Here is a 20458-nt window from a genome sequence, read left to right as displayed (position 1 = left end):
TTAGAATAAGAAATATTCATATATATTAAATTGGGAGTTCTAGAAAGAATAGGACTTCAGTTTCAGGTCTCTCATGTAAAGAGCTTGGAATTTGTCACTCCTATCCTAACAATTGAGTTCACAGAGCAAACCGCTGCCCTGAACACAAATGGGCAGATCAGAGAATCACAGCCTAGTGGTAGCAGAAGCCCAGATGCAGAAGCCGAGAAGGAACTAGTATTAGTTAAAACACTTTAAATAGTAACTGACAAAATGCTAGATGCTCAGAGATTAGCTTGAGAGAGGACTCACTCTTAGGTGCCTCCACACCTTCCTGAATTTTATGTCCAGGAACCCCACCAGGTCTCACTATAATAAAATTAGAGAAAAATCCTCCCTCCTCAAAGCAGGAGGAGGGGGGAATGTTCCCCTTAAGAAGCCCTGCCCAAGAGGGAAGCTATTTCACCAAATTTTAGAACAAAATTTTACCAAATTTTAAAATGAAAATATGTAAATACCAAATTGGTAAGTACAACCAAGTAGGGTTTTACCAAGCCTAATCAACCTTGGGTAAGAGATAGACCCCACAATCCACCTCTCTCTAGCCCAAAGTGTGTTGGAGAAGGGAGACAGATGCCCAACTCAGACTCACTGAAACACTGAGACCTAAACATAAGACTATATATAGGACTCTTCCTCTCCTTCCACACCTTACCACCACATCATACAGCTCCTCCATAACATAGGAGTATAGCTAAGAAAACTGCAGACCTTATTTAAAAGGTCTCTGGGAAAACCAAGACAGCAGAGGAAAAAACAAGGACACTAGAAGAAAGTTAGGATTGTGATACACAGCAATAGTTAATAGTAAATATAGCCTAACTTCCAGTCAGAGAGATTAGAGGAGAACTGAGAAGAGCCAATATTCGAAAAGAAAAAAAGCTCCAAACTTTCAAAAGCTGAATTTAAAAAAATGAATAAATTGATCCAAGAAGCACAGTGTATACAAAGTTTGTGAAAGGATTTCATTTTACCTTGTACTGCAAACTAGAGAATGTCAACAGCAAGTAGAAGACTTTAAAACCAGACAGGGAGAAAAAGGATCAACTACTTCAAAAGATTAAAAAAAAATGAAAATGGCAACAAAATTCAGTTAGCAACAATGGAAGCTACAATACAGTGCAATAGTATCACAGAAATTTGCAATATGGCATTTCAGACTTCAACACTCCTCTATCAGTTAATCAACAGAAAAAGTAAACAGAAAATCAGTAAAGATAAAAAAGATCATAACAACCTTTTCAGTCAACTTGAGTCAACTGCTCAAACACAGGAAAATGTTCATTACTTTCAAGTGTACATGAACAATGACCAAGAAAGACCATATACTGGGCCAGAAGACAAACTGTTACATATTTAAAAGAAATGAAATCATACAAAGCATACTGAGCAGAAGCAAAATAAAAGACAAAACACTTGAAATGAACAACAGAAGTATCTGCAAAATCCCCAAGTACTTTGAAATTAAACATCACACTTTTAAAGAATCCATGGATCAAAGAGGAAGTCATGAGAGAACTTAAAAATGTTTAATTGAATTAAAATGAAAACATCAAAACTTAGGATGCAGCTAAATTAGTGTTTAGCAGGAAATTTATACCACTAAATGTTTACATTAGAAACTATCTGAAATCGATTATCTAACTTCCATATTAAAAATCTAAAACAAGAGCAAGTAAACCCCAAGGAAACAAGAAAGGAGCCAATAAAGACAGAACAGAAATCAATTAAATTTACAATAGGAAGAAGAGATTACTACTGCACCTAAAACTGATAAACCTATCTTTGAACAACAAAAGGACATAACTTACAAATATTGAGAATTAAAAAGGAAATAGCCCTTAAAACATCAGGATAGGGAATGTTAAAAATTTATGTCCATCAACTCAACAAATTAGCAGAAATGAACAAATTTCTTGAAAGACAGAAACTACGACAGCTCATTCAAAATGAAAACTCAGCAAAAATGGCAAATTACAGACCTCCAAAAATTTGCCCCTCCTTTAATAAAAGCAATAACAACAACAAAAACTAAAATTGTCAAAATGAAGTATTTCAGAAGCCTGGAAATTAACTAATTGCAGCAACACTGGGAGTATTTATTTGAGGGAAAAAAGGGCAAAATATGGATATGGACAGTGATCTGAGTGAGGAGTTTTAACTCCTGGCCCCGTTTTAACTCCTGGCCCCTTGCTACCAGGATAGCTTGGCAATCACTGCAGCAACCAAGACTGAGCTGGAGCTCTTTCAAAGCCTCATTATCAGACCTGGCTCCCTGACTCCTGTCTAGTGCTGAAAGAATTCTACCCAGATAGGAGGGGGCATGTTTGAGGAAATCATAATGAGAAGTGCTTTAACTGTGGCTGCCTGAGGCCATGGTAACAGGTGAGGTAAACAATAACTAAAAAACCTAGAAGCAAAGCTTGAGAATAAGATGTCAACAGGGCTCTTGAAAAGCTCTGACATATTCCTGGTAATCTAGATGGCCAAACATATGCGGAGGGCTATGCATATGCTTAGGAATGACCTAGAATAGCCTCAGCTCTTACCTCTGCCTCACCTGCTGGCTATGTACAAGTAGGGAATGAAGGCTAAGGCAGTTAGAAACTTCCTGGCTGAGTATTGAAGGTGTGACCCAAAACATGCACAGAGTCACCTGGTCAAGACTGGAAGATTTAATTGTTCCAGGAATTTAAGGAAATCTCTGTTCAAGCATTAGCTGACCACTAAACTGAATAGAGACTTTGATGGCCACATACAATAAAGAATATAGACTCTACAGAATTAGTCCTGAAAAGTCACTAAAGCAACAAACAAACACAAGTAGCAACAATAAAAAAACCCTTGGAAGGGGCTTCTAACTTCAGAGCTGACACATTATTTTAAATGTCCAGGTCTTCATGAAAAATTACAAAGCATGCAAAGAAACAAGAGAGTATATTCCATACACAGAGGGAAAAAAAGCCGTTGATGGAAACTGTCAAGGACAATAAAAACTGTACCTAATGACCAGAAAAAAACTTTAGAAATCCACTACTTTAATACATGCCAAGGATTAGAGAAAACCACATCCAAATAATTGCCTCACCAAATAAAGAATACCAAAAATGCATAAATTATAAAAAGGAACCAAACAGAAGGATAAAATTAAAGAGACCCACACCTAGACAAATGATAACAGAACTATAATAACAAAGACAAAGACAGCAATAGGAAAGTAGTGACTCATAATGTACAGATAATATTAGCAGGTGATTTCTCATCAGAAACCATGGAGGCCAAAAGGCAGCACAATGACATATTCAAAGTGCTGAAAGGAGAAAAATCTGTCAACCAAGAATTCTTTTTATCAGTCAAAAATACCTTTCAAAACTAAGCGAAATAAAGACATTTCCCAGATAAACAAAAGCTGAGTTCACTCATTCCCCACTGCTTTCAAGATTCTTCTGTGTCTTGTCTTCCCAGTTCATCACTAGAAGACCAAACCAACCCCTTCAGGAAATACTAAAAGGATACTTTCAGGATGATATGAAAAGACACTAGGCAGTAACTTGAATCCATACGAAAAAAAAAAAAAAGGACCAGTAAAAATAACTACACAGGTACATATGAAAGACAACATAGATGTAATTTTTGTTTTTAACTTTAATTGCATACAGAAATGTATAAATCTATGTTGACTGACACACAATAAAGATGTTTGTGACAAGATTATAAACTGAAATGAATGGAGCCAAAGGTACAAAGCTTTTTTTATATTACTGAAATTGATATTAATCCAAATAGACTGCTATTAAACTAAGATATTAATTGTAATCTCCAGGGTAACTACAAAGAAAATAACTCAAAATAATATAGCAAAAGAAACAAGGAAATTAATTTGGTACACTGGAAAATATCCATTTAACATAAAAGAAGGCATTAATTGAGGAAGAGAGGAAGAAAAAGGACATATACAGAAAACAAACAGCAAAATGGCAGACATAAGTCCTACCTTATCAGCAAGTCCATTAAATATAAGTGGATAAACTCTGATTAAAAAGCCAGGACTAGTAAAATGAATAATAGAACATGATTCATTGTATACTGTCCATAAGAGACACACTACAGATTCAAAGACACAAATAGGTGGAAAAACAGAAAAAGGTGTGCATGAAAAGAGTAACCAAAAGCATGTTGGGGTGGCTACGCTAAGAACGGGACAACCTCAATGTCCTATGTCAAAGAAGGTGATTGAATTAGTAATTAGAATCATTTCAAAAGAGAAGATTTTAGGCCCACATGGTTTTACTGGGAAATTCCACCAATCATTTAAGAAATAGTACCAATGTTATGCAAACTCTTCCAGAAAATAGAGGGGTTGGTAATAATTCCCAACTCATTTTATGAGGTCAGCAGTATCCTGACATTGTAAGAAAAATACTTCAGAATAGTTTTATGATCATAAATATACATGTTCTAGCAAATCAAACACAACAATATATTAAGGAGAATACATAATGACCAACTGATATTTAAAATGGGAATAGAAGGCTGGTTCAATATTTAAAAAGCCATCAATATAATTCAGCATATAAACTAGAGAAGAAAAAAATTACATAATCATTTCAACAGTTGCAGAGAAAGTATCTGACCAAATTCAACTCGCATTGATGACAAAAACCCTCAGTAAATGTGAATTAGAAAGAAATTTAGACCAAAAAATCTGTAGCTGTTATAATTAATGGTAACAGACTGAGTGCTCTCCCCCTAAAATCGAGAATAAGGCAAGTATGTGCACTGTCATCAATTTTTTTAACATTTTCTAGCCAGTGTAATAAGACAACAACTTAAAAGAATACATACCAAAAAGGAAGAAATAAAATGGTCTCTATTCACAGATTAAGTCTGTAAAAGGTCCTAGAAGTACTAAGTTTACAAACATTACAAGAAACAAGGTCAAAAAGTCAACTGCACTTTAATTCTATACAATATCAATGAACTGAAAACTTAAGAAGCAGTTATCATTCATAATAGCATCAAAAATACCAAGCATAAGTCCAGAAAATATTTAGAATATCTGCACACTGAAAACTATAAAATATTAAAGAAATAAAGAAGACCTGCATACACAGAGAGATATACTGTATTCATAGACTGGAAAATACAATATTAAGTCCCAAGATTAAGATACTGAATCTCCCCAAACTCATCTATATATTCAATACAACCCCAATACAAATTCCACCAGGATACTATTCAAAAATTAAAAGCTGATTCTAAAATTTACATGGAAATGCAAAGCATCTCCAGGGTCAAAGCAACTTGGAAAACCCATCACAAAGTTTGAGAATTCATAATATGTAATCTCAAGGCTTTTCATAAAGCTACAGTAAGTAACCAAACATCATGGTATTGGTAGAGATCAGTGGGACAGAATAGAATATCTAGCAGTAGACACACATATACTTGCATTAACTGAATTTTGACAAAGTTGCAAGGGGAATCCATGTAGGAGCTATTACCTTTTTCACAAATAATGCTAAATGACTGTATATGAATATGCAAAAGAACAAACCTTGCCTCATACACAAAAATTATAACAGACCACAATGCAAACCCTAGTTATATAATTTCAAGAATATTTTCATAAAGCAAAGATTTATTTCTTAGATGTGACATCAAAGATGTAATAATAATACATAACAGGACTGCACCAAAATGGAAAACTGCTCTTTGAAAGGCCCTGTAAGAAAATAGAAATATAAGCCAAAGGTTGGGAAAAAATATCTGCAAGACACTTATCTAGTAAAGGACTTGAATCCAGAATATAAAATGAGCTGTCAAATCTCAGTAATTAGAAAAAAGCAATTCTATAATAAAAGTAGGCAAAATATATAAATAGACACTTCCCCAAGGAAAATAGCAAATATACACAAGCTACTCTGTATCATTATTCATTAGAGAAATGACTATTAAAACCACAATGAAATATTACTACATCCTATCCAAACAGCAAAATAAAAAATATTGATAATAGCAAGTGCTGATGAAGAAGTATAGCAACTAAAGCTCATATTTTTGGAATGCAAAATAAACAGCCACTACAGCAAACTGTGTGGCAGTTTCTTATGAACTTTAATCTTAAGACACCTACAATACAATCTGGCAATCCCACTCAACTATTTACCCAAGAGAAATAAAAACTTACTTCCAACAGACATCTGTATTCAAATGTTTATAATGCTTTATTCCTCATCACCCATAACTGAAATAACCCAAATGTCCTTCAATTTATGAACAGATAAAAATCTGTGGTACATCCACACCATGGGATACTACTGAGCAATAGAAATCAACTACTGATATGTGCAGTAACATAGATGAATCTTGAATGCATTATGCTAAATGAAAGACTCTAGCCTCAAAAGGCTGCAGATTGTATGTTTTCCACATGTAACATCTAGAAAAGTAGTTTCCAACGGCTGAGATTAGGAGAAAGTGTTGATTTCAATAGATACAAATAAATTTTGAGGGTGATAGAACAGTTCTTTTTCTCAATTGTGGTGGTTATGCAACTGCAAACATTCATCAACAGTCACCACAGGTGAATTTTACCTTATGTAATTATAGCTTAGTAAAAAAAAACTAAATAAAAATTTTAATTTTTCAAAAATATATAAAAGATACAATATCAATAGTAACCAATAAGAGTCTAGAAATAGAACATACAAAATCAAAACCATAGTAAGCATATAGATTGAGAAACAAAAAATACTCTTTATTTTTAGAAAGGCAAAAAAGGAGAGAAAAACCACACAAAGAATGGTATCAAAAGGTAGGGTAGCATTAACACAAAAACATCAGTAGTTATAACATAGGTAAGACCACTGGTCCAAACCCACATATTAAAAACAAAATGAAGTCAGACTGGATTAAAAACAAAGTCCAGCTATCTACTATTTTAAGAGATGCACCTAAACATAAGTACACATAAAGGCTGAAAAAGTGAAAGTAAACAGACAAGAAAAGATATTAGGCAAACATTAACCAAAAGAAAATTTGCATAGCAGTATTAAACAACACAAACTGTAAGATTAAAACCTGTTATAACAAGGGAGAGGCTCACTACCTAGTATTTACCAGGAGGTTACCTTCGCTAGAAGGTACAGCAATATACAGGTATACTTGGTATACCTAATAAAATAATCTCAAAGGATATAAAGCAAAACCTAAATGAACTACCTGGGAAACGAACAACTTGACCATTTTAATAGAAATTTTAGTATAAATCTTATTAAAAGAACAATCAAAACTTTCTAAAGAACAGAAAATTTGAGCAACTAACAAATTTGATCTGCAAATCAATAAACAAATACTCCAAGTGAAAATGAGCAAAAGACATCAATAACAATATCACAGAACATGGCTAATAAATAAATAAAAAGATGCTCAATCTTACTAGCAACTAGGAAAATGCAAATTGAGTACAACTAGAAACTATTTCATACTCAATAACGGCCAAAACTTAAAAAATCTGACAATACTTAGTATTGGGAAGAAGACAGAAAAGTTGAAACTACATTACTTGGTGAGTGTATTTTAGTGCAAATTACTTTGCAGAACATTATGGCATTACCTAATAAAGCTAAGGATGTACAGGCTTCTAAAATTTTACTCCTAGAAACTCCATCAGGAGACATGTATCAGAATGTTCACAGCTGTATTGTATGTAATAGCCAAAAAATTGGGAAACAATCTAAATAACTACAGAAAAGTAAGTTATAGAACATTCACTTATCAGAATACAACACAGCAATGAAGAATAAAAACGATATGCATGAACAAGCCTGAATTTTAAATACATAAACTGGGAAAAAAATAAGTCACAGAAAACAACATTCAGATGAATTCCATTTTGTATAAAGGTTACAATACCCAAAATAGACACATACATAACCCCACTTGGCACACAGTAGGAGCTCATCTGTTGAATAATTTAAAGAAAAACAAAGGAATAACTAACAAAAAATTCAGAACAGTATAATACCTCTGGGAGAAAGGAAGGGGATATAATCATTAAAAGGTACAGAGGAAACTTAAAAGGTTCAAGGGATCTACACCAAGGTGTGATTGTGCCCATTTCCCAGTAATGTCACCAACAGTTATTTTATCACATTTTAAAAATTCTTTCAATGTGATACACAAAAACTGAGTATACTTTCAATTTGCAGTTATTATTATGCATAAGGTGCATTAGTTTTCTATAGTCATTTCTATATCCATATATAAGAACTATTAATATGTTCTCTACTACATTGTTCTTTTATTTATTGATTTTCAGAAGCTCATTATGTAACACAGAAATAAGTACTCTGCCTCCTGTATGATTGACAATTAGATTTGCAAAGTGCATTTTTAAAAAGATACCGAGAATGTTGGACAATGGGTGTATAATTATTTATTATTTTCTTTAAAATGTTATTCTTTTATTTATGTTTTATGAATAAAAAAGTTTATAAGTGAAAGTCTTCTGCTTTGGTCCATTTTACTTTAAGGGAGATAAATAACTCTTGGAAGATAGAAATTTTTACAATTATTTAGGTTATTTTTTTATGACTTGGGACATCACTGTTTTATGCCTGAGGACAACTCTTTGGCCCATATGTCAGAGAAGTGTCTTACACTTTAGGACATGAATTCTTAAATTATTTTAAAAAACTGTATGAGAATTACTTTTAGGTATATCTTCTCTGCCAAAAAATTAATACTCTAGATTTTTCTTTTAAGATTAAAAAGAATATTTCCAAATTACCTGACTGGCTACATCTGCAGATTTTAAATTGGCCTTCTTATCCTAATTCATCAAATACCCTACCCTTCACACATACTCCTCAAATCTCAAAACAGAATTCCTAAAAATTAGCTTGTTGGGCCAAGGTGACCAAAATCACTAAAAAATATCCATACTTGTGATTCAGAAAAGACCAGGAAATAGAAAACAGTGTTCCTTTTTTCAGTTTCAAGACAAAGCGGAATGTAAGAGGTAGTCAATACTCAATGTTTCTTTTAAATATATCACAGTGCTGTTATAAATATTCCATTCCACTCCTTCCCATTTTGTGGACACAGAGTACCACTATGTGGTTATACTTTATTGAACAATAAGGAATTTCAGGTTTTACCTTCCAAAGACTATAAAGCTACCATTCTTTAGGGACATTTCATTCCCTTCAGTTGCTTCATAAAACCAATCCCATTTTTACCATCTTAAGCTTATTTTTTTATTTTGGTATCATTAATCTACAATTACATGAAGAACATTATGTTTACAAGGCGCCCACCTTCACCAAGTCCCCCCCACATACCCCTTTACAGTCACTGTGCATCGGCGTACTAAGATGCTGTAAAATCACTACTTGTCTTCTCTGTGCCCTCCCCATGCCCCCCACGCACTATACATGCTAATCATAATGCCCTCTTTCTTTTTCTCCACCCTTATCCCTCCATTCCCTCCCATCCTCCCCAGTACCTTACCCTTTGGTAACTATTAATCCATTCTTCGATTCTGTGATTCTGCTACTGTTTTATTCCTTCAGTTTTCCTTTGTTCTTATAGTCCACATATGAGTGAAATCATTTGGTACTTGTCTTTCTCCGCCTGGCTTATTTCACTGAGCATAATACCCTCTAGCTCCATCCATGTTGTTGCGAATGGTAGGATCTGTTCTTTTCTTATGGCTGAGTAATATTCCATTGTGTATATGTACCACATCTTCTTTATCCATTCATTTACTGATGGACATTTAGGTTGCTTCCATATCTTGGCTATTGTAAATAGTGCAGCGTTAAACATAGAGATGCAACTGTCTTTTTCAAACTGGAGTGCTGCATTCTTAGAGTAAATTCCTAGAAGTGGAATTCCTGGGTCAAATTGTATTTCTATTTTGAGCATTCTGAGGAACCTTCATACTGCTTTCCACAATGGTTGAACTAATTTATATTCCCACCAGCAGTGTAGGAGGGTACCCCTTTCTCCACAAACTCACCAACATTTGTTGTTCTTTGTCTTTTTGATGATGGCAATCCTTACTGGTGTGAGGTGATACCTCATTGTGGTTTTAATTTGCATTTCTCTAATGATTAACGATTTGGAGTATCTTTTCACGTGCCTTTTGGCCATCTGAATTTCTTCTTCAGAGAACTGTCTATTCAGCTCCTATGCCCATTTTTTAATTGGATTATTTGCTTTTTGTTTGTTGAGGCATGTGAGCTCTTTATATATTGTGGATGTCAATCCTTTATCGGATCTGTCATTTATGAATATGTTTTCCCATACTGTAGGATACCTTTTTGTTCTATTGATGGTGTCCTTTGCTGTACAGAAGCTTTACAGCTTGATATAGTCCCACTTGTACATTTTTGTTTTTGTTTCCATTGCCCAGGGAGATATGTTTATGAAGAAGTCATTCATGTATATGTCCATGAGATTTTTGCCTACATTTTTTTCTAAGACTTTTATGGTTTCATGACTTACATTCAGGTCTTTGATCCATTTGGAGTTTACTTTTGTGTATGGGGTTAGACAGTGATCCAGTTTAATTCTCTTACATTTAGCTGTCCAGTTTTGCCAGCACTATCTGTTGAAGAGACTGTCATTTCCCATTGTATGTCCATGGCTCCTTTATCATATATTAATTGGCCATATATGTTTGGGTTAATGTTTGGAGTCTCTATTCTATTCCATTGGTCTGTGGCTCTGTTCTTGTGCCAGTACCAAATTGTCTTGATTACTGTGGCTTTGTAGTAGAGCTTGAAGTTGGGGAGCGAGATTCCCCCCACCCCCCATTTATTCTTCCTTCTCAGGACTGCTTTGGCTATTCGGGGTCTTTGACGGTTCCATATGAATTTTTCAACTATTTGTTCCAGTTCATTGAAGAATGCTGTTGGTAATTTGATAGGGATTGCATCGAATCTGTATATTGCTTTGGGGAGGATGGCCATTTTGACAATATTAATTCTTCCTAGCCAAGAGCATGGGATGAGTTTCCATTTGTTAGTGTCCTCTTTAATTTCTCTTAAGAGTGTCTTGTAGTTTTCAGGGTTTGCTAATATTTTGTTGAGTATTTTTGCATCTACGTTCATCAGGGATATTGGTCTGTAGTTTTCTTTTTTTGTGGGGTTTTTGCCTGGTTTTGGTATTAGGGTGATGTTGGCTTCATAGAATGAGTTTTGGAGTATTTCCTCATCTTCTATTTTTTGGAAAACTTTAAGGAGAATGGGTATTATGTCTTCTCTGCATGTCTGATAAAATTTTGAGGTAAATCCTTCTGACCCAGGGGTTTTGTTCTTGGGTAGTATTTTGATTACCGATTCAATTTTGTTGCTGGTAATTCGTCAGTTTAGAATTTCTGTTTCTTTCTGGGTCAGTCTTGGAAGGTTGTATTTTTCTAGGAAGTTGTCCATTTCTCCTAGGTTTTCCAGCTTGTTAGCATACAGGTTTTCATAGTATTCTCTAATAATTCTTTCTATTTCTGTGGGGTTCATTGTAATTTTTCCTTTCTCATTTCTGATTCTGTTGATGTGTGTTGACTCTCTTTTTCTCTTAATAAGTCTGGCTAGAGGCTTATCTATTTTGTTTATTTTTCTCGTTTCTGATTCTGTTGATGTGTGTTGACTCTCTTTTTCTCTTAATAAGTCTGGCTAGAGGCTTATCTATTTTGTTTATTTTCTCGAAGTACCAGCTCTTGGTTTCATTGATTTTTTTCTATTGTTTTATTCTTCTCAATTTTATTCATTTCTTCTCTGATCTTTATTATGTTCCCTCCATCTGCAGACCTTACGCCTCATCTGTTCTTCTTGTTCCTATTTCAATAATTGTGACATTAGACTATTCATTTGGGATTGTTCTTCCTTCTTTAAATATGCCTGGATTGCTATATACTTTCCTCTTAAGACTGCTTTTACTGCGTCCCACAAAAGTTGGGGAAATATTTGTTTCCATATATTGCTGGATCTCCATTTTAATTTGGTTACTGATCTATTGATTATTTAGGAGTATGTTGTTAAGCCTCCATGTGTTTCTGAGCCTTTTGCTTTCTTTGTACAATTTATTTCTAGTTTTATACCTTTGTGGTCTGAAAAGTTGGTTGGTAGGATTTCAATCTTTTGGAATTTACTGAGGCTCTTTTTGTGGCCTAGAATGTGGTCTATTCTGGAGAATGTTCCATGTGCACTTGAGAAGAATGTGTATCCTGTTGCTTTTGGATGTAGAGTTCTATAGATGTCTATTAGGTCCATCTGTTCTAGCGTGTTGTTCAGGGTCTCTGTGTCCTTACTTATTTTCTGTCTGGTGGATCTGTCCTTTGGAGTGGTGTTTGAAGTCTCCCAAAATGAATGCATTGCATTCTATTTCCTCCTTTAATTCTTTTAGTATTTGTTTCACATATGTTGGTGCTCCTGTATTGGGTGCATATATATTTATAATGGTTATATCCTCTTGTTGGACTAAGCCCTTTATCATTATGTAATGTCCTTCTTTATCTCTTGTTACTTTATTTTGAAATCTATTTTGTCTGATACTAGTATTGCAACACCTCCTGTTTTCTCTCTGTTGTTTGCATGAAATATCTTTCTCCATCCCTTGACTTTTAATCTGTGTATGTCTTTGGGTTTGAGGTGAATCTCTTGTAAGCCGCATATAGATGGGTCTTGCTTTTTTATCCATTCTATTACTCTGTGTCTTTTGTTGGTGCATTCAGTCTATTTACATTTAGGGTGATTATTGAAAGATATGTACTTATTGTCATTGCAGGCTTTAGATTTGTGGTTACCAAAGGTTCAAGGTTAGCTTGTTTACTACCTTACTGTCTGACTTAATTCACTTATTGAGCTGTTATAAACACAGCTGATTATTTTTTTCCTTTCTTTTTCCTCCTCCTCCATTCTTCATATGTTGGGTGTTTTGTTCTGTGCTCTTTTTAGGAGTGCTCCCATCTAGAGCAGTCCCTCTAAGATACCCTGTAAAGGTGGTTTGTGGGAGGCAAATTCCCTCAACTTTTGCTTGTCTGGGAATTGTTTAATCCATCCTTCATATTTAAATGATAATCGTGCTTGATACAGTATCCTTGGTTCAAGGCCCTTCTGTTTCATTGCATTAAATATATCGTGCCATTCTCTTCCAGCCTCTAAGATTTCTGTTGAGAAATCTGATGATAGCCTGATGGGTTTTCCTTTGTAGGTGACGTTTTTTCTCTCTCTGGCTGCCTTTCAAACTCTGTCCTTGTCCTTGATGTTTGCCATTTTAATTATTATGTGTCTTGGTGTTGTCCTCTTTGGGTCCCGTCTCTTGGGAGTTCTGTGTGCCTCTGTAATCTGAGCAACTATTTCCTCCCCCAGTTTGGGGAAGTTCTCAACAATTATTTCTTCAAAGACACTTTCTATCCCCTTTTCTCTCTCTTCTTCCTCTGGTACCCCTATAATGTGGATATTGTTCCTTTTGGATTGGTCACACAATTCTTTTAGTATTGTTTCATTCCTGGAGATCCTTTTATCTCTCTCTGCATCAGCTTCTATGCATTCCTGTTCTCTGGTTTCTATTCCATCAAAGGCCTCTTGCTCTGCTTATAAATCCTTCCAGAGTTTGTTCCACTTCTGTAATCTCCCTCTGGATGTCTGTGATCTCCCTCTGGACTTCATCGCTTAGCTCTTGTATATTTCTCTGCAGCTCTGTCAGCATGTTTATGATTTTTATTTTGAATTCTTTTTCAGGGAGACTGGTTAGGTCTGCCTCTGCAGATCATTTCTCAGGTGTTGTTTGAACTATCTTGGACTGGAGTAAATTTTTTTGCCTTTTTATGGTGATAGCGGTGGCTTAGGCAGGTTGCAGTCATGTCAGCTGGGAGAAGAAAGTCCTTTCCTGCTTTCTGGATGCCTTGCCCTTCTCCACTGCCTGTGACGGTTACTCACACTCCTGGAGCAGCCACCGGGTTAGTCCCCTATGCTGCTGTGGGCAGGGTTTCCGTCAGAGCAGCGCGGAGCCCTGCTGGGAGTGGCAGGCTTGCCACATGCACTCCTCCGTGCTAGCGGCGCCCCTGCCGGGCAGCTCTGTACCAGCAGCGGCCTTTGGGTCTGGCCTGGGCAGCTGTGCGTTGGGCTGGGATTCCGGTTGGCTCCTGGGAGTGCGCCTGCTCCCTCTGTCTCCGCTGCTGGTGCACGTGGGGCTTTTCTGCGCAGGCTTCTACCGGGCCCTGGCTTCACTGCCGCCGGTGCGCGCAAGCCGTGCCCGGGCTGTTTAGTTGCGCCGCTGCGCTCTAGCCCTGAGGTGCACAGATCTGCTCTTGGTTCCTTCTAGCACTTCCGCCCCTGGCGCGCACTCCCACTCTCCTGCTACTGGGCCCATGTGTTGGGATCCGCATCAGTTGGAGGAATGACTGGCAGGCTTCCTAGTCCTGTGAGGGGCTTCAGAGCTGCACTGCCTCCGTTTAGGGCGCCTAAGTTTCCCCAGTACTCCCAGCTGCCAGGACAACTTTGTCCAGCTATGGGGTCCCTGTCTCTTTAAGAGTTGCAGAAAGCACTTCCTTCTCTTTTGTCTCAGGGGCGCCAGTTGCGGGGAACTGCCCACAGGTTTTACTTTTCCATTTCTCTAATATCCAGCACCCCGTGCACCTTGTGTCTGTGTTCCGGGTGCAGATTTCTAGAGCTGGTTGTTTAGCAGTCCTGGGCTTTCACTCTCTTCCTGTTATGACTCCTTTCTTCCCGCCAGGTTTTGGGGTGGGGGAGTGTTCAGGTCCCGCCTGGTAGTGGCTTGTATCTTACCCCCTTCATGTGATGCTGAATTCTCGCAGATGTAGATGTATCCTGGCTGTTGTACTGTATCCACTGGTGTCTCTTTTAGGAATAGTTGTATTTATTGTATTTTCATAAATACATATGTTTTGCGGAGGAGATTTCCTCTGAACTACTCACGCCACCATCTTCCCGTGATCCCCTCCATCTTAAGCTTTTTAAAGAAGGCAGAAAGGCCTCTGGGTTTCTTTCATTGCTAAAGGGTACTTGCTCTTCTGTACTGGATCATCTTAACATAAGTAGCAATGCCAGACAAAAAGATTCTCAAAGAGAAAAAAGGGCTGCATATGGGTATTTACCATAGAACAAACTGAAGTTTAATGAAAAGGAATTTATCCATAAGCAGGAGCAAAGCTACATTATAGCTGGCAAGGCAGAGCTGGTGCCTAATCTGAAGGACTAGAGATCTAGGAAGAGATTTTAACAAATGTAAACCAGTAGACAAAAGGACCCTAGGATTGAAGGCAGACAAAGACAGTTGTTTGGAAGACTAATATTTTAACTAGTAAAAGAGAATGAAGGACTAAGGAGATAGTAGATATTCAGAATGATTCATTCAGCTGATACTTATAAATTTCCTGGGAATATGGCTCTGTATGTGATACCATGCAATAGAGTTATGAAGCAGTAAGATACATAATTTTTCTTTTACAGGAATGTTACATGGTATGAAAGGTAAGTCACTGGGTTCAGTAGTAAATTACTCATTTGTCATTGATGTACTCTCCATCAATTTAGAAAAAGAACTATTCTGATTGATGTTAAAAGAAATACTAAATGTTGAGACAAAAATATATACAATTTATATAATCAGTATGAAAGTGACAATTTCATATTTCATCAATCTATAATTGTAACAAATGACAATCACTCCATAATACAATTTAATAGAAAGGAACAGATCTGCCCCCCACTCCAACTCTACCTGGATGGCTGTTTCAATTACATTTATAAGACTGAGTTCATAGAGAATAAGGTGAGGTGTCCCAACATTTAAATTTGATATGCCTTGGGTTAATCCTCAAGTAATAGTTTAGCTATAAGTATCACCTGTTTCCCTCATACATGATTTTAAAAAAATCATAAAATCCTACAGAGAAACTAAAAACACAAGACTTAGACCATTCATATAATTATCCATATAAATATCTATTATATTCACATAAATATCAAATAATTATATAATTTACAGAGTTAACTGTATACAGAAGACTAAAACCTTTTCTACCATTTCATCCAATAAAGCCAGCATTCTTTCCATTCTTATTGCTCCATTACCTGACATAAACAAATGCAAACATAACATGTTCACGGAGATTCAAACAGTTTTTGAAGAAGGAAAATAAAATACATGAAAGTATATACTTTATAAGGCTTTGATAAGTGTTCATTCCTCACAGAATTAAATATTTAACCAATACATCTATATCTAGTCCTCTGAATTAAAAATAAACCCCTTTCTATGCTATAAGAGAAAATCACATAAATTTCAATATTTATATAACTTGAACATGATGTTCATCCCAAATTGACTGAGATGAGCTTGTCAGAGAAGTATGCATTTTGAATTAATATATTTTATTTAGAATAATTATACTTATTAGGTATAGTTCATTTTTACTGTTATAATGTTTTTTTTTCCCTCTTAAAATCATGTATCAATGTTATTTTATCTTCTCTATCAAAACCTGACATAGAACATTCTGGTTATAGTTTACTCTAGTAAGTTAATTCTTTTTAAAAAATAAAAATAAAAAAGAATGATGGGAAAAAAACTACAGTGCTTATTTAAAACACCTCCTCTAAGAAATTTCAGTTTCACAGAAAATAAAAGGTAAAATATAAAACAAAACAAAGTTTTCCCCATACAAGTTTGTTAAAATGATGGCAGCATTTTGAAATCCTATCAAATGAGGTTCAATTTCATGCCTAAGAATCACTAGAGTCACAATTATACTAAAATCTGACTATACTGTAACCAAAATGGTCTATAAAAGGCTCAGAACACCTCAAAACTGAGTGTTAATGGTCTCTCTCTTTTTTTTTTTTTAATCACTCACCTTTCAAACCTAGAGTTTGTAGCTGGAAGAGCCGACCAAGTTCATAAGGCAAAACCCGTAACAGATTGTTATTTAAAAGCAATTCCCTGTTAAAAAAAATGTTTGTTTTAGTTTACTATATCACAGTATATTAATATGTACAAATGCTTTCTTATCCTTCTCTCCAGCATACCATGAGTGATATTTACATTCAAGGTACATTTCTATACACTCATCCAAATATGCTGTTTAAGTACTACAAAATGTGTAATTGCCACCACTGTTAACAGTGTTTCTATGGTTTACTTATTCTCTATAAGATTATTAAAGGTGTAGGGACTGCACATCACTCAGGCTATATCCACCTCCTTTTCTCTCTTTCTTACTCAAATGTCTATCAGATGCAAATCAGAGTTACAGTTCTTGGTATACAAAGAATAGATATCCTTAATTTACAAAGACAACATATATCCTTGAACCTAATCTAATTCACATACACATAAAAAATACTTTTTACAAACTTCAGGACTTAACTATAATAGTCAATCACAAAAAAAAATAGTTAATCACCTGTATCAACTTTTATAACTGATTACAACTACAACACATCAAGGTACTGTGATGGACATTCACTGATACAGAACAAATTTTTTTTAAAAAGCAAAGGATAGCATAGATAAGATATGACCTTATGATTGTGAAATTATTGGGCAAACAACAGAAAAAATAAACAGCTCTCTTATTAGATGACTAAACAGTATAGAAAAAAAGGAAAACCAACAAAAACACAAAGGGGATAATGAAGAACTAGATTCTAAAACTTTTTTATAAATTTTTAACTTTAAACATATAGCAATTTGTTACAATTACTAATCAACAGATAAACAATATAGAAAAGCAATCCTTTCGTGTACTGGGAACATTTACACAAGGTCTATGAAGAATCCTAAAGGGCTAGAAATAAATCCATTTATTATCAGGTTTTAAAGTTTCCTTAAGGATTATAAGGATACCTTGCCTTGTAAAAGAGGAATGTATTCCTAAAAGTTTTACTTATAAGAAAATCATATTTTCCCCATTATTTCTGGTTAGTCTTATTGTACACTTGAGCCTAAAGTGAGACTTAGTATTTTATTTTTATTTTAGCCCCAGTCCCCTCAAGTCTCTCAAAATAATTTGGTAATGTAAGCATACTTCTGGACAGAAACTTCCAAATTTAAAGGAAGGAAAAGAAATGTTCAATGGTGGCCAACTCAAGCATTGTGCTTTGACAGTTTGTATCACTTCATCTTCAAATACATATGGAAACCCTACTGTAAAATGAGTAACATCCCATAATTTTATTTGGTAAGTTTAGAATTTTATACAGTGAGTCATATCTATATTTCCTCACCTGAGAGACACCATGTTTCCTAGTTCTGCTGGTAAACTTCTGAGTTTATTGGATGACAAATCCAGGTAAACCAGATTATGAAGCTTGGCAATATCAGGTGGAATGCGACTAAGGTAATTGTCATTTAGGTGCAGCGCCGTCAAGTGTGTCAATGACCAAAGTGATGTACTTAAGCTCCGCACTCTACCTAAAAGGCAAAACATTGAAGTATTAAACTCTAGGCTCAAAACAAAGTGGTAGTAGAGTCTGCAAATATAATACAGATATTGTTATCTTTGACATCTTAATTTTGTATTTAGTGCCATCTGATTGCTTCCAAAACCACCTGGCTCTTCTTTAATTCATGCCACTTTTGCCTGAAAACCATTCTTTCTCATGGACCTTCCATGCATTAAATGAGATGTGGTATAATGAGAAGACCCTTGGCGTGAGGGTGATCATACGGTTTCAAGCAGCAATCATGGGGCTACATTGGGCTTTTGTAATAGAACAGTCCTGAATTTTTTAAGAAGTTATATTCCTAACAGAAGAATTTCTTACACTCAGTAAAAATTAATAGCGCAAGGTTTATCCATATGTAGGGCCTGAATTAGTATACAAACTTTAAAAAGACAAGAATTGTGATTTTGAACCAGATTATCAGATTACCCACCAAAAAAAACATTTTACCCCAAAAGGAGACATCTTCCTCAGCTTTCTGATGTTACAATTATAGATTAACATCTCTGGTTTAAGATTTTGCATTTGCATTAAGTACATATTCAAGGAAACAGTCACACATTAAGCTTTCATGTTGTCTATAATCAGGCTTAAAGTGCCAAATATGATTTTGCATTTTAATAGAGAACAAATTTTTCAAGTAAAGATTCTGGTAAAAGAGAAACTTAATTTAGTTTTACTCAGTGTTTAACCAAATAGTTCTCAACCAGAGACGATTTTGCTTCCAAAAGGACTTTGGCAATCTGTAGACATTTCTGGTTGTCAAAACTAGAAGGCTACTGGCATCTAATGGGAGAGGCCAGAACGCTGATAAGCATCCTTCAGTGCACACAACGGCCCCCAACCACAAAGAATCATCTGGCCCTAAGTCAGCAGTGCCAAGTTGAGAAACCCCAGGTTAAGCTAATAGGATATGTTCATATTCATTCCTTTGATTACTAATCACTATCCGTCTAGTTACCTTTTAGGTAAATGTACAGGTAATTCTTGATTGACATTATAAATGTGATTTTAACTCTTATAAGTAAAACCTACTGGGTAAAAAGCAAAATCTATATATAAGCTATATTATATACCAATTCATAAAAGAAAAAAAACAATACCTAAATTCTATTTTTAAAAGTTTTTTAACTTTGTAATAATTCTAGATTTACAGAAAGTTATCAAGATAATACATAATTCTTATATACCCTTTATCCAGTCTCCCCTCATATTAGCATCTTATATTACACCATGGTACATTTGTCAACTAGGAAACCAACATTAGTACATTGTTCTTAACTAACTTACAGACGTTATTTGGATTTCACCAATTATTAACACCTTTTTGTTCCAAGATTCAATTCATTTAGTAATTTATACATGCATTTAGTCATCATGTCTCCTTAGTCTCCTCTGGTCAGTGAAAGTTCCTCAATCCTTGTTTTTCATGACCTTGACAATTTTGAGGATTACTAATTAGGTATTTTGCAAAACATCCTTCAGTCTGAGTCTGTCTGATGTTTTTTCACTATTAGATGGGAGTTATGAGTTTTAAGGAATCATATTCTATTTTAACAAATTTTAAATATGAAAGGTCATATAACACAATTATTACTTATGAGTTAGAATAAACAAATAGCTTCTAAGTTTCCTGCTCTGCAAATACTGGGATGACAGGAAGATGGCAAAGATTTCAATTTGCAAAAATAATTACTCTGAAATAGCTAAAACAAAATATATTATATCAAAGAACCTGGTCCTCCTTAGAACTGAACTCCTAATATCCTCAATTTCAGATGCCAACTCTGGCTTGAGGTATCAATCTCAAAGAACAGAATAGAAACAAAAATATTTAGTCGCAGATAAAACAGGTAAGTTAAACACTAATACCTCAGCATCTTGTATTTATTTGTTCATATAAGTAAAAATTAGCAACAAAGAAATAAACATAACAGTACTCA

General features: G+C 35.1%; 1 protein-coding gene across 5 annotated transcripts in view; it reads right to left on the bottom strand.

The window, feature by feature from the left end:
* CNOT6L (CCR4-NOT transcription complex subunit 6 like) overlaps positions 1 to 20458 on the bottom strand; it is a 127738-nt gene that overhangs the window by 61680 nt on the left and 45600 nt on the right. For 4 of the 5 annotated variants that reach the window (XM_073237424.1, XM_073237422.1, XM_017665766.3 and 1 more), the window contains exons 3-4: positions 18297 to 18483; positions 16925 to 17010 (exon numbers count right to left, since the gene is read on the bottom strand). In XM_073237424.1, coding sequence (XP_073093525.1) covers positions 16925 to 17010; positions 18297 to 18483 — 273 coding nt within the window. The remainder of the gene's footprint in view (positions 1 to 16924; positions 17011 to 18296; positions 18484 to 20458) is intronic. The other variant, XM_017665767.3, reaches the window with a different exon arrangement.

The sequence above is a fragment of the Manis javanica genome, chromosome 5 (genome assembly GCF_040802235.1).
Source record: "Manis javanica isolate MJ-LG chromosome 5, MJ_LKY, whole genome shotgun sequence".
NCBI classification, from domain to species: domain Eukaryota; kingdom Metazoa; phylum Chordata; class Mammalia; order Pholidota; family Manidae; genus Manis; species Manis javanica.
The sequence above is the reverse complement of the archived record's forward strand: the minus strand, read 5'-3'. Positions and strand labels throughout refer to the sequence as shown.